The 14,184-nt window shown below is 29.6% G+C and overlaps 3 protein-coding genes across 3 annotated transcripts; all 3 read right to left on the bottom strand.

Annotated features, from left to right (window-relative positions):
- Positions 1-1,104: 1,104 nt before the first annotated feature.
- On the bottom strand, positions 1,105-1,326 carry P170DRAFT_359716 (uncharacterized protein; the record flags this gene model as incomplete). Its single annotated transcript, XM_024844370.1, has 1 exon — positions 1,105-1,326. A coding segment is annotated over one exon (222 nt), but the record flags the coding sequence as incomplete, so codon positions are not given.
- Positions 1,327-11,658: 10,332 nt separating this feature from the next.
- On the bottom strand, positions 11,659-11,826 carry P170DRAFT_359174 (uncharacterized protein; the record flags this gene model as incomplete). The annotated part of the gene is made up of 1 exon (XM_024844339.1): positions 11,659-11,826. A coding segment is annotated over one exon (168 nt), but the record flags the coding sequence as incomplete, so codon positions are not given.
- Positions 11,827-12,088: 262 nt separating this feature from the next.
- Positions 12,089-12,262, bottom strand: P170DRAFT_360084 (uncharacterized protein; the record flags this gene model as incomplete). Its single annotated transcript, XM_024844399.1, has 1 exon — positions 12,089-12,262. A coding segment is annotated over one exon (174 nt), but the record flags the coding sequence as incomplete, so codon positions are not given.
- Positions 12,263-14,184: the final 1,922 nt, after the last annotated feature.

Raw genomic sequence — 14,184 nt, 5'->3', positions numbered from 1 at the left:
AGGTTATTATTTAATGTTTCTGAAGGTCTACCCCTATACTATAGTATTTATTTGTTAGATTAAACTATAAGATTATATGTATATTAATTTTAGGCCAGTTATTTACTGAAATATGGTGAACTTATATCGCCTCTACATTAAGGATGTATATATTATAATTATATACGAAACCACTGTGGTATCACTGAAAGATATTCTAAGTTTTTATCTATACTGGGATATGGCTGAAACAGCTGCGGTATACTATAGTATTCTATCAGCCCTAAAGTATATTTATAACATACTAGGGATCTCTTATAGAGAGATTCAAGTTAAAAATATTTGCTTCAATTTACACGGAACAGTAAAGCTTAGTAAATAAAAGAAATATATTTATTTATAATAATTCTTACATATATTATAGTAAATATAGGAAATAGTCTTCTCTGTGGCCAGTAAGAATACTACAATAACCTTTACTCCTTAGCCCTGATTATAAGGTAATTTTTTAAGTTAGATATATCCCACACACCTGCCCTGGTTAAGTTTTTATAAGGTCTAAAGGGAGAACAATCGGCCTTAACACTACTATAGATATAGAGTTGTTATCAGCTAATCCCTAATTGACTGACTAATAGATACTAGTATGAATTTTTATAAAACTGTTATGGCCCTGAGCAGGTATAGTACTGTATTTAGGGCTGGCTTATAATAAGACTGTTTATATGAAATATAGATATATACTAGATAATCTATGAGCTAACAATCATAAAATAGATCCTTGTTATAGCTGATCCTAAAGAACTTCTTGTAGCTCTAGTTCAAGTAGAATACCCGGTTAAAAAATAATATTTAACCATTTTCTAGATTAAGTGCCCCCTGGTAAATCTTATCTAGACCTTTATAGTATATCTCAAATATAATTGTAAGTTCTTGCAAAATAGCTTTAATATTAGCTATCTTATATTTCTTAAGAAGGCAAAAAGCTTGTTTAATAATCTTAAAGATAATATAAAACTGAGTTAGGGTAATATAAATTTATTTTATACCTTAGGCGAGATCTTCTGCTATCAGATCAACAGTCCCTTTATAAAAGTTAATAGCAGATTTTTAAATTTAACAGAGCTACAGATTTTTAGCCCGGAGGAATAAAGCCTTAGATACTATCTTCTTATATTTTTTAGCTTTAGTAAGATACTTCTTTTTTAGGTGCCAGATATTTAAAGGTAACACCTTAACAGCTGAGCTGCGTCCGCCTTTTAGTATTAGATAGTATTTAAATAAACTAGGCGTGCTAGGGTGATCAGGCGAGGCTTTATTATTAACCTTATTATATATAGAGGCACTGTATTCCGTAGACTCTGTCAGACTATATATATCTTCTTATATTACAGTTAGGATAAAGATATAAATTAAAAAATATACAGGAATAATTTTTGAATTTCTGGGGAAGTATAAGCCTTTATATAAGGCATAATAAGATATATACTACCTTTATATAATTAGCGACTTTAAAAGTAACATACAGGTATAAATTAGAGCCACTCTAGCTGTATATTTTTAGGCTGTAAACCACTACACATAAATTTATCAGTCTGCTTTCAAAAAAATATAATTATATAATATAACTAATTATTATAGATACTAATAATTACACAGATATATTATATGACTCCTCTGGCATAAGTCGCTACTTTATTAATAGTATATAGGTTATACTGAAGCCAGACAGCAATATATTTGCGATCTCTATAATTATATACACAAACTACTCAACAACACAGTATACAAGAATAAATCTTATTAGATAATACAGGCCATTAATCAGATTTCCGCCTTTATTAAATAACTAACTATCGCTATTAGCCATAAGATTAAATAGATTACTACAGTTCTAAACTTACTTAAGAGGAAGTTGTCTGAAATAAAAAGGGACTATAATATGATTAAAAAACGCCTGAACTATACAGAGAGAACCTACGAGATAAAAAGTATACTGTATAATAAGATGAAACTGCTCCTTAATCAGGCCGTGGAGGCTCTAGATACACAACAGTGTTTAGTTTAGACAGGACTAGTAATATATATCTAGCTGCTAAAATTTTATTACCTTTGACTATATATACATAAAATATAATTTTGCTACTATATAGCCTAATATAAGAGACCAGGTGCTAAAAACCTACAAAAGAACCGGAATAGTATCATACCACTGTTTATATTATATTATAAAAGTAAATCATCCTCCCAGATACTAACCTATTTTTAATATTAATTGAAGAGACTATTATATAGGAGATTAATTAGCTGAGGCCAGTCAGTAACTCAGTAGATACTTTTATTTATTATAGAAGATGTCTGAGCTATTTTAGAGAACAACTAATTTTACCTAAGATATAGCTTCCTAGGCTTACTCTCTTTCTGGGCCAACAGCGCAAGAATATTATTATATATTATATTTTCCTAGCAAACCCGATTCCCTATGGAACTCCTTATTTATATTTACAGATAAACAACCAGACATTATACAAGAAGTATTTAATCCTTTTTACCAGCTGTAACCTACATTTCACTTATCTAGACACAAAGTCAGGTATTAATAGCTAAGAGGAAATACTTATTCACTATATAGTATATAATAACCATCATCTTTTAGATATTATACTTGCTTGTCTCCTATTTTTGTTTATTAATATTATATATATCTTTATAGATAATTTTAGCGGCCTAGATGTTATCCGCACGGTGCTTATAATATAGGTAATACTAGGCCGTGAAGTATCTAATTTAGACTACCGTCCATAATTAATTATTATTTCAGAAAGTAGTATAAGTACTACACAGGACCTTTTAGATAAACATAATTTTTACTCTTTTCTCAAGCAAAATACTAAGATATTAAATATTTTTAGGGCGCCTAGTTTACTTTTCTTATCCTAGGGCGAACTATCCGGTATAACCTAGTATTATTTTTTTAAAAATAAGATATTAATAACCCTTGATCTAAGCCGTCAGCACTATAAAAAAGACAGGTATCTCTTCTTAACATATTATCTTAAATATTATTTTTACTGAGCCCTTCTTTATATCTGTCAGATAATAATAAAGCCGTTTAAATTTATCCGAAGCGCCTGTGGTACTTACCCGGGATATATCTATGCTGCCCATATAAAGAACTTTCTAAAGCTAATAAAATCATATTTATAAGATACTCGCGCGGAATTTATTATATCTATACTTTTAGTCAATATATATGCATCAGGGGAGTATAGTGGGTAACTTTATAATAACCTAGTAACACTGATTAACTAAACTCTAGGTTTTAGCCCTGTTACAGTATTTAACTCATTATATTATACTTTATATCAGGACTCACTGGTTATATTAGGCAAGCTATTAATAGACTATTAATTAATTAAATATTATCTTGCGAAACTATATAGCCGAATTATATTTAGGCAAGGGCTATTATACCGTGTTTATATATTAATACTTGTTTAATAGAGAGACCTCCTTAGGAATATATATATTAATCACACATGCCTTGTGTATCTAATAATACCGCTGTAGTATACTCTTGTCTACGGCCATACATATTATAATTTATACGCTACTGCCTATAGCCAGTTACTTAAAAATACAGAATACAAGTACCTGGTTAGACAGTATATACTTTGTAAAAGTCACTGTAATAACCTAATCCAGGTCCTGCCTCTAACTACATATATGCGCGCTATTATAGTAGATAATAGGGGTGTTCGGGGATTTATCCTACTCTAATTTTTTAACTATATATAATATCAACTTAGAAAGGAGTACCCAGTACAAGACCTATTTAATATTACTTTTAGTACTAGCTCCGGTATATACTTTTTTATATTATATTTCTGGTTAATATAACTAACTATTTACAGGAGGCTTTACTGTATTAAAGCTCTTTTATTAATAATAGATTATCCGAGAGTATATTCACACACTGTATAACTTAATAAAATAGTTCCTTTGCCAGAATCCGGCTCCACAGTCTATTTAAGTAAAGACTGTTCGGGCTGTACACTGTTAGTAGACTAACAGCTAATATAGTATAAATATATGGGATAAGCTGCTCCAGCAATAATTTAATCCTAGTTAGGATATATTTAGTATCTAGTCTATTTCAGGAAAAAAGGTCACTGTTACTGTAATAACTGAGTATTTAGTACTATTAATAAATTACCAACAGGCTACAGGCGCTACTAATAATAAAGATATGCTATTAAAATATTATATATCTTAGATTACTAGTTTAATAGAAAAAATGTATTATTATATTTATAAGGCTGTTAATAAGGGTAAGAAGCCTAAAGTATGGTAATAGTATACTTTAAGACTGTTAACTATAAACTATATATCTTTAATTTAATTATAATGCCCGTGCAACTATAGCAGCCCTAATATTAGTTTTAAGAATCCTGTCTTACTATAGGGGCCAGCTAATAGATAATAGTTTCTTCCTATTAGTTAAGATCACGGGCGTTAGTAATTACAAAAATAATAGTCTTAAATATAACAATCTAGCACTAATTTATTAATCTAAGATCTAGTTTATATGGCCCTCCAGGTCCGAGCCTGGGGCGCTAATATCCCTTAGAACAGGATCAGCTGCTCTTAGTCATACCCCTATTATCTTATACCGTCGTGATCGCCGCTAATACCGGACGAGTAGGTTTATTTTTCGCCTATATAATTTATTTATAATATCCATAGATTTCAAGCAAGCCTGGCAGGAACTAATCAGATAAATTAATAAAAGATTAAAACAGAACTACTATCAGTTAAATATGGAGTTTCCTGATAAAAAACCCTTATTAAATATAATAGAGAAGATATAATAAATAATTATGCTTGTTAATAAAATAGCTAGAGTAAAGATATTACCAGTCTTAATATTACTTTTGCTTGCTAGCTTGTTCTTAAAATTATCTATAGGATCTAGCTGGGAAGACAGGTATTACTACTATAATAGTATTATATAATATTGTATCCCTGGGAAGATAATAGTTTAAGCTCTCTAAGGACTTCATCCAGAGGCCTTAATATATATATTAGATAGGGATCACCTAAGTATATCACCCTATAAGGAAGCTATATACCAACATTATATAAGATACTGCATACCTATTTGATTTATTATTAGGGAGTTAAACAGCCTAATTATACTATCTTTATAGCTTACCTGCATTTATATACAAAGACTAGGCGGCTTTTTATTTATCTTATATTAGTTTCTGGATCAGTAGGGGCTAGACGCGGTTGGCCACACTACTATTAGCCTGTAAAATTTACTACCACAGTCAGAGTATAAGTTATATAATTTATATGTTAAATATAAAAGTGTAGCAGTGATACGGCCACACCGCCGCTATAAGAAGAGGGTTTAGTTTATTTAATATTAGTTAATCAGAATAAAAATTTAGATATAGTATATATCTATTATAGATTATATACAAGGCTAGTCTATATTAGACTAAGTAGCTAAAAAATATATATTTATCTTACTGCTCCTGCTGTTAATTACTTAATAAATGGCTTAACAGTAGTAGAATGGCAGCAGATTAGCAGTAAGACAGGTAGTATTTAAGCACGTAAACCTGTTTTTCTTTTTTTTTTCTTTTTATAAGAGTAGAAAAAAAGAAATAAAAAAGAAAATATATAATATAGATCCTCTACTATAGCACGGAATAAGTTACTGTTAACCTTTGTTTATATCCGGGCGGAAGCTAATTAGTATATAGTATCCTTGTTACTGACTGTAATAGCCAGATTTAAAGGTTTGTTATTTGCGCAGGTGCTTTTCCTTAATCTTCTGACAGGTTAATCTTAAAGTAGATATTTTTTAGCTTAGTTCGAGCTTCTCTTACTAGAGAGCCATTTTCCTAGCCTCTAAATAAAGAAAAAAAGGAATAATATTTTCTGATTCCCCCCTATTAGCTAATAATATTATATAGAGTCACTAGAACTGCTCCCGGAGCTATAAAAACTCCCTAATAGCCGCAGTATACTAATAATATTCTAAAGTAAACTTTTGGTAAAGTTTAGCATTTTCTTTTTATATATTTACAAGCTAGTTTTAAAATATCTTAATATGGTATTAAAGGCTCTAAGACTTTGCGCGGTATAAGCTGAGTTACTCAGTAAGGCATATGATTTGTAAACAGGGGTCTGCTATCAGCCTATAGACTAATAACTTAGTAATCTGCATATTTATTAGTAAGAGCTATAATCAAGCGGGTCCGGGAAGGGCTGTATTATCTTATAATACAAGATTCTGTCCATCGGGTTAGTTGTTTTCTTAATATTATTAGGTGGAAATTGCCGACCCAACAGGATAATATATATAATTTTTACTTTACAGGATTTTAATCTCGCCCAGGGTTAAACTACTATTTAAGGCTTAAAAATAGCTGTTTTAACCTATCTTTTCTGCGCCAGTAAAACAAGATATAATAGAGGACCAGGCTCAGAAGTTTTAAAAACTAAAAAATAAAGCTTCTTTATTCACCTAATCTATATAGTAATTTTATATTACTTACAGAGATTATAATTATAATAAAGAATTTCTTTAATCTTTTGCTCTCCTCTCTGGCACTAAATCCGATAATATAGATAATTCTGAAGTCTAACAGAGAATAAATAAAAAGATGGTTTGTTTATTAAAACCTTTATAATATACTGCTAACCATTATTAACTATCACAATAGATAGTATTATACCATGCAGTAGAAGAAGCTCAGCCATTAATGAATAATAAGAGCAGGGCTCAAGTATTTATTATTCTAATATATATATATCTGCGGCCGGCCGCTCCTGTGCTAATAATTTATTTAGGTCAAGCTTATTCAGGTGATATAGTCAGCAATAGGGACATCTAATACGGAACACACACAGTCTACTATCACATCCAAATTTTTCTATAATATTTTAAGAAGGCTATAGCCTAATTACACAAGTAAATAGCCACTTTCTCTGGTTAATATAACTCGGATAATTAAGGAAAGCCCCCCAGCAGCGTCTTCTAATAATAGCGAAGGATCAAGTATGTTAGATACTACTAGTCAGACTAGTAGTAATTATAATAATAGACAGGCCTTTAACACTGAATATACTAGGGGGGTTAATTTTTTTATATCGGAAATAGACTTTAATACTTTAAAAGCTAACACACCTAACTTAAGTAATTATATATTTTTAATCCTGTATACTCCTTCTTATCCTGATATTTCTATAGTGGATATGGACTATATCTTTAGTCTAGTAGATATTAGAAGCGTACTTGGCCTAACCTAGCTAGTTAAAAACTTACTTTTTATTATCTAGTTATCTACAGCAGCAAGCCTTAATATCCCGGTCTTTCTTTAAATTAGCTCTAGTAATAACTGGTTCACTGACCAGAATACACTCTGGGATATAAAATTAGAACTGCTGGATACTAGTCCTCTAGATAATTATATATAATTTAGTACTAATCCAGCTAATAGTATAGATCTTGATTTTTAATAATTAATAGCTAAAGCTTTGTATTTACTAGCTCTCTCTCCGGTCCCTTCCCTAGCTGTTTTATCAGCCAGGTTGCTAGCGGCACAAGTAATACCAGAAACACATAGTCAACAGTTAGACCTTACTTCGGAACTCTCAGACGGGAATTTATATATCACCAGCCAAGTGGATCTGTGTTTATTCACCCAGGCAGTGCAGAACACTGGATTAGCCCTTATACGTGGCGATAATATTTTGTTGGATTAGATTCCGCCCACAGATCATTTTTAATATACATAGGGGATCTTTAGCGGCCAGTATCTCCGAGTAATACTAGAGGATCTTATATACCCCGGTAGAGTTATAAGTGAGTAGATAATTAATTATTTCTCACAAAAGCTTGTTTATTCACGTGAGATACTTGGAGTGTGGGTAGGCAAAGTATATAAGCTAGATACTTTAACTCATATCTACCGCTGCTGACCCCTGATTTTGATTAGAGAAGCTAAATACTGGTTACTAGTTAAAATTTAACTCTCGACTGGTAAGATTATCTACTACAGATGCTATATAAGTGATAGATTGGTGAACCTGATTTAGGACTGTAACTAGTATAGTACTTACTATATAATTAATAACTTTATTATTAAAATACTCCGGCAGTAACAGAATCTGGTTTTATCCTAGTAATATAATAAAAAATATATTATTATATTAGCCCCGGATTTAAATTAGCTTATCTGGATTATCTGCCTCCGAGCTAAGTAAAAAAACTTATCCCGCCTGGTACTACCATAGTATTAGTTAAATCTTGCCTAAGAAATGCTCTCAGATTATAAAGCTGTTTAAACCACCGAGTAAATCTTTAATTTAACCTGGCAGCCTTAGCTACTAGGTAATAAGCAGTAGATACTTGTTAAGTATTACTTAAAAATAAATATAAAAAATAAGTGTGGTAATAAGCTCTAGAAGTTTGTTTTTAAGCTGGCCTAGTCCCAGTCCTATAAATACAAATATAAAAATATTAGACTTTAGTGAGCTACTAAATTATTCCATCTGGTAATTAGTATCAGTTTAGTAGATATTTTTATAATAGTTAAGGCTGCTCTCTGTAAATTATAATTATAATCCCAGTATCCTAATACTTATAAAAAGACCAGATATAGTACTTTTTGAGCACTACAGGCCTTTTCTAAAAAAGATAATATCTTTATAATTAGATTAAAACTGGCCTAGTGGAAGTTATACTAGCTTAAAAAGAACTTAAGTAACTTAAAAAAAAAGATTATCAGTTTAACCCCTGCTGGGAAGCCGGCCCCCAGCTGGGCAGAGATTTAATATTATCTGGATATATATAATAAAGGTGTTTACTGGGACACCTTTATAAATATTATTAGTAATAAAAATTCTAATATTTTTTGCCTTATTCCTCGCTCTGTTACCGGCCCTCCTCTTTGGTGTTATTGATTTAACCTAACAGTATACAGAGACATGTCAATCCCTAAGAAGATAATTCTTAGATGAATTTAGAGGGAATTAAGGCCTAATATTCTAATGGATGTTAATAGAAATCTATTAAGTATTTTATTTTATATAAGAGCCCCTGTAGATTATTATCCTTTAGAGGAGGTAAGTAATAAATCTATTATATAAAATAATTTATTATTATCCTTTAATATAAATCTGCTCAAGGAGCCCTGTCAACCTATTATATAATAATCTGATCTTAAATCCTTTTTGTTTTAATAATATATATATTCCGCCCTTTCCCTGTATATTAATAGCAGATCTTTTATAAACTAATCTTTAACAGTATACTAGTTTTCACAGGACAGCCGCAGATTATATAGTTGTTATTAGGCTTTAGATAGATATTAGGACAGCTTTTATCTCCAGGCTTGTATATAACAGTTATATAATTCTTATTATCTGGTATAGCAGAAAAGCCACGACAAATAATTTTAAAGTTATTTCTGATATTAATATATGATAAGTCCTAGTAAAGTATAGACTTGAAGACACTATATTTAAACTAAAAGATATTCTATTTATTATTCTTAGTAGTAATCTTGATAGAGATACTAGTGTTATTAATAATTAGTAACTATAAAGTTTGGCAATACACTGATTTTGGGCTGATAATATGGAGTAGTCTATTACTTTTTTAAATAGACTAGATATACAGGTTATTTTTTAAATTATTAATTATAGAAATACTACCTAGTATATTAGAGGCCGAGATTATTATTACAAGAATAGATATTAGGATATATATAAAGACTGCTATGTTATAGATAAGTAAAGATTAGAACTTTAGGAAATCGGCTTAAATATTAAGTATAAAAAATAAATTTTAGAATAGAAAGCTTTCTCCTGCTAATATTTAAAGTAATATAAATATAAATTCTTATATTTTAGCTAGATGGATTACTATTTTTATTCTAATATTTAAATAACTATAAACTTTATGATTTGCCATTTCTTTTATATTATCCTAGCAGCGGTACTAACTGCTTAGGCTGCGGACACTAAAATAGGATATAATATTCTAAATACAGTTTTACCGCCTAGTATCTCCAAGACCTAAGGCTGTTATATCATGTTATAAGTTCAGATCTCTATATATGCGGTATACTGTTAATTTTTTATACCTGGTAGAATTACTACTACCGGCCCTGGTATCCTCCTAACTAGAGTATATTCTTTCTGTAGCTGTGGAAAAAGCTAATATGATATTAAGATATTCACTTAAAATTAATTTATATATCTGGCATACTCTTTAGGCAGATAATAAATAAGCGCTATTTCTACAGTAATACCGCTAATTATATCTAATATTTATTTATTTATTCCTTCTGCTATTAAGTCTTTAAATCCCTTAATTTTCTTAAAAACCTCAGCTGTCTCTATAGTATCAGAGCTAACATGCTTAACTAAAGTTTCTAATAAACTAGTTCCGGAAATAATATCTCTTACAAGTATTTTCTGTGCTATAAAAGTGCTTTCTTCACCAAATACTAAACTATGGAGCTTAATATTTAAGGTTAAAGATACTGGCTCTGCGGTAGATAAGGCTTATAATTTTGCCGAGGCTATTACTATAAGCTGGTTAATAAAAGAAAACTCTAATATATATTTTAATTTTTATTATGAGGAGTCAAGCCAGTCAAAGGAGGGAAAAGATATTAAATTAATATTTATAGTAGCTACTTAAAATAACTGTAATGTTATGTTTACTCTTATATTATACTGCTATATTTTTAAATCAATACTAGAAGGACAGCCTGCGTGTCCTAAAGATTATAATTAGATTATAGGCGGGATGGGAGTCAGTGGCTGCAGTTATTTCTTACTTACAGTATTATTATCCGATACTAAGAATCTTTTTATAAATATATATTTTTCTTAGGACTAGAAGTAAGTTAACTTCTATCTTTTTTATATATACTAAACTAACTTAATTCAGTAAAAACCACTACTGTGATGCTAAGCTTAATATAAAATATAAGTTTAATATTTGATTATATAAAAGAGAGCAGAGGCGCCTGCTGCTTTCTTTTTAATAAGATCTTAAATCTTATAAGTAATTATTAGATAAACTAAGTAGAGCTTAACCTATAATTAAACTATTTTTATTATTAATTTTAGCTCTGAGCATAAAAGGTATATATTATAATAGACCCTAAGATTAGTTCTTATTAGAATCTATATTATCTATTAATCCGATAAGATGTGGCGACCGGAAAAGTATAAAATAATAAAGATGCTTTTTTTAGCTGTTCTTACAAGCTGGAAGAGGTCCGTCTATAATAAATCCTAATCTATTACACCTAATCTTTATGTTAAAATGTTTCTTAATATAGAAAAGATTCTACTATTAGATAATATTCTAGCTACTTTATTTATTTGGATTTTTTTAGCAGGATATCTTGTATTTTCTGGTATATTCGCCTCTCTCTGAGTATCTGAATTGTTCAAGTCTAGTGCAGCCAAAAGTAATATTAAAAAGTCAATATTTTATATTATATAGAATATCTTGTTTTTAGTAGTTGCGGCTGTATATTATGCTATAGGCCTTTATAATATAAGCTGGCTATATTATAAAAGAAGGGAAAACTACATATGGCTCGCTCGGAAACTCTTTTTATAAATAACTTATTTATTTTATAAGAGGCATACTAATATTACTAGACCGGTACTGATTAATTTAGTTATGGGATTTCTTAATATATTTATTAATATATATATAGTATAAGCTGGGCTGTGGTTTATAACTACAATAGTAACTACTTCTGTAACCGGTTTCTTTATGCTGATAGCTAGTATACTGTTTCTAATTTATAATAACTAACTATTTTTTAGGCTTGAAAAGGCCTTTAACAGAGATATTAAGAAAGAATAAATATATGCACTTTTCTGTTAATAGACTTAGATATATCTGAGGTAATGCTATCTAGTTATATAACTTTTGGCTATAATAGTAATAAAGGTTCCTTATATATAGGAGCCTTATCATGCATATTATTTAGTTATTTTATTAAAAATAATCTCCTTTGGCTTAAGAAAGTATTAAGCCTGTAACTTTATTAGTATATTATTTTTTAACTCCCGCAAAATAACATACCAGCTGCTTATATAAAGGAGACCATAAGCTATTCAAGTTAAAAAAGAATATCTGTCTATTATGCCTGAGGGTAATAACTAAAGATATATCTGCATTATATTCTATAGAGTACTTAAAAGTCCTTCGGAATAAGTGATTTTTCTGTTAACTGCGCTGCTGGTATTTAGATTTAGTAGTATTTAATTATTGGTAGCAGATACTTTATTTCTTAGTAGCTATTTTGATGAGGTTTCTTAGGGCAGTATCAGATATAAAAGAATCTATTCTTAAATACTTATACCTAGCATAAGATTAAAAAGCTCTAAAATAAGTGGTCAAGGTGCTCACATTAAATAGAAGTAAAGTGTCTTATAGATCTGAGCTCTTATATTTATATATATATATACATAACTTTTTATACATAGCTTTATATATCTATATCTTGTTTTCAGTCTATCTCCTAATATTTATGATCTATAATACAGATACTATTATTATTTAGTATACTCAGCTTAACCCACGCTACTACTAGTTTTTTATTATTTAATAAAAATATCAGGTTTATCTCTGCTGCCTACTTTACTAACTAGGTATATGTCTTCTTTCCCTATTTATATAAACTAGTAGTAATTAACAAGAACAGGCGATTTATAACTATTATTATATATCCCAGGATATCTCTATTAATAATCTGACGCATATTTTCTATGCTTTTGCTAATATACGCCCTAATAAAAAGATCTTCTTTATAAATAAATAGTCCGATCTTTAAAAGCATTTTAGGGAAGACTCTTAGAATAAACTGAATTCTACTATAAGAGCATACAGATGTATCAACTAAATTTATAAGTTTAAGAAAAGCAATCAGAACTTAAAAGTTCTTTTATTAATTAGTAGATAAATATACTCTAGTAACTTTAAAGGCCTTGTTAGTTTTCCTGCTGGACAGAAAAGATTTATAAAGTCTGTTGTAGGGTTAATATAAAATCTTGGTTTTGATAGTCTTAATATTAACTAGAAGATAAATATTTTATTTTTCTTTTTTTTTTAGCTGTTCCTAGCTGACAGCATACAGTATCCCACTAATAATATTTAAGCGCGGAATATGATATCTCTTCTTTATAAGGTCCGATCTGTAAGTATCTGAACCTGTGTGATATATAAATAAAACTTAATATTAAATCTAGGAGATTAAAAGCCAGAATAACAATAATAGTCTTTATTTTTTGATAGTTATCTCTCTAGCTGGATTATTTAAGTACTTTATCTTTTATCTGACTGCAATAGATCAATATATTAATTATTAGAACTTGATGGGTTATAATTATACTAGATTATAGGATTAATTCTCTGGCTATACTATAAGCCTGTATCTGTTATCTGATCAGCCCTATAGCACTTTTTTTAATATAAATAAAGCAGTGTCTGCCTATCTGGAGGCTGGAATTCCAGCTTATAAGATTATTTTAGGAATACTACTTTACGGACGCGCGTTTACTGGGACTAACAGGCCAGATACTTGCTTTTCTTTTATTCCTGCCGGTCATTATAAATATAATATCTATAATTATAAGGATCTATCTTTGGATGGGGCTAAGATTAAAGAAGATCTAAAATTAGGAGTAAGCTAGAGCTATAATCCTTCTCAGTATATAATAATAAGTTATAATACCCCAAACATCATTAAATTAAAAGCAGACTATATTTACTCCAAAGGGCTGGGCAGTGGGGTCTTTTGGGAGACTAGCGGTGACTAATCTAGAATAGAAAGTTTAATTTCAACTATGGGTTCTCCTACTATAATACCTGTCTATAAAAGCTAATTATTTTTAATACAGCTTATGGCTTCTTTTGGTAGTCCATGCGCTTTATAAAAGTCCCAGAACCATATTAAATACCCAGATTCTAGTTATAAAAATATTTAAAATTAATAAAATCTGATAAATATTTACTCAGGGTATTATTTCTCAGATTTAAGTATCTATAGCTGCTTCCCCCTTTCAAGTTCTTTATTTAGATGTAGCAGTCAGGAAAGACATAACTCCTCACTCTATAAAAGTAGATATCCATCTCTACTTAGCTAATAA

The sequence above is a fragment of the Aspergillus steynii genome, assembly GCF_002849105.1.
Source record: "Aspergillus steynii IBT 23096 chromosome Unknown P170scaffold_5, whole genome shotgun sequence".
NCBI lineage: Eukaryota > Fungi > Ascomycota > Eurotiomycetes > Eurotiales > Aspergillaceae > Aspergillus > Aspergillus steynii.
Note: the sequence above shows the minus strand (reverse complement) of the source record. Positions and strands in the feature narration are given on the sequence as shown.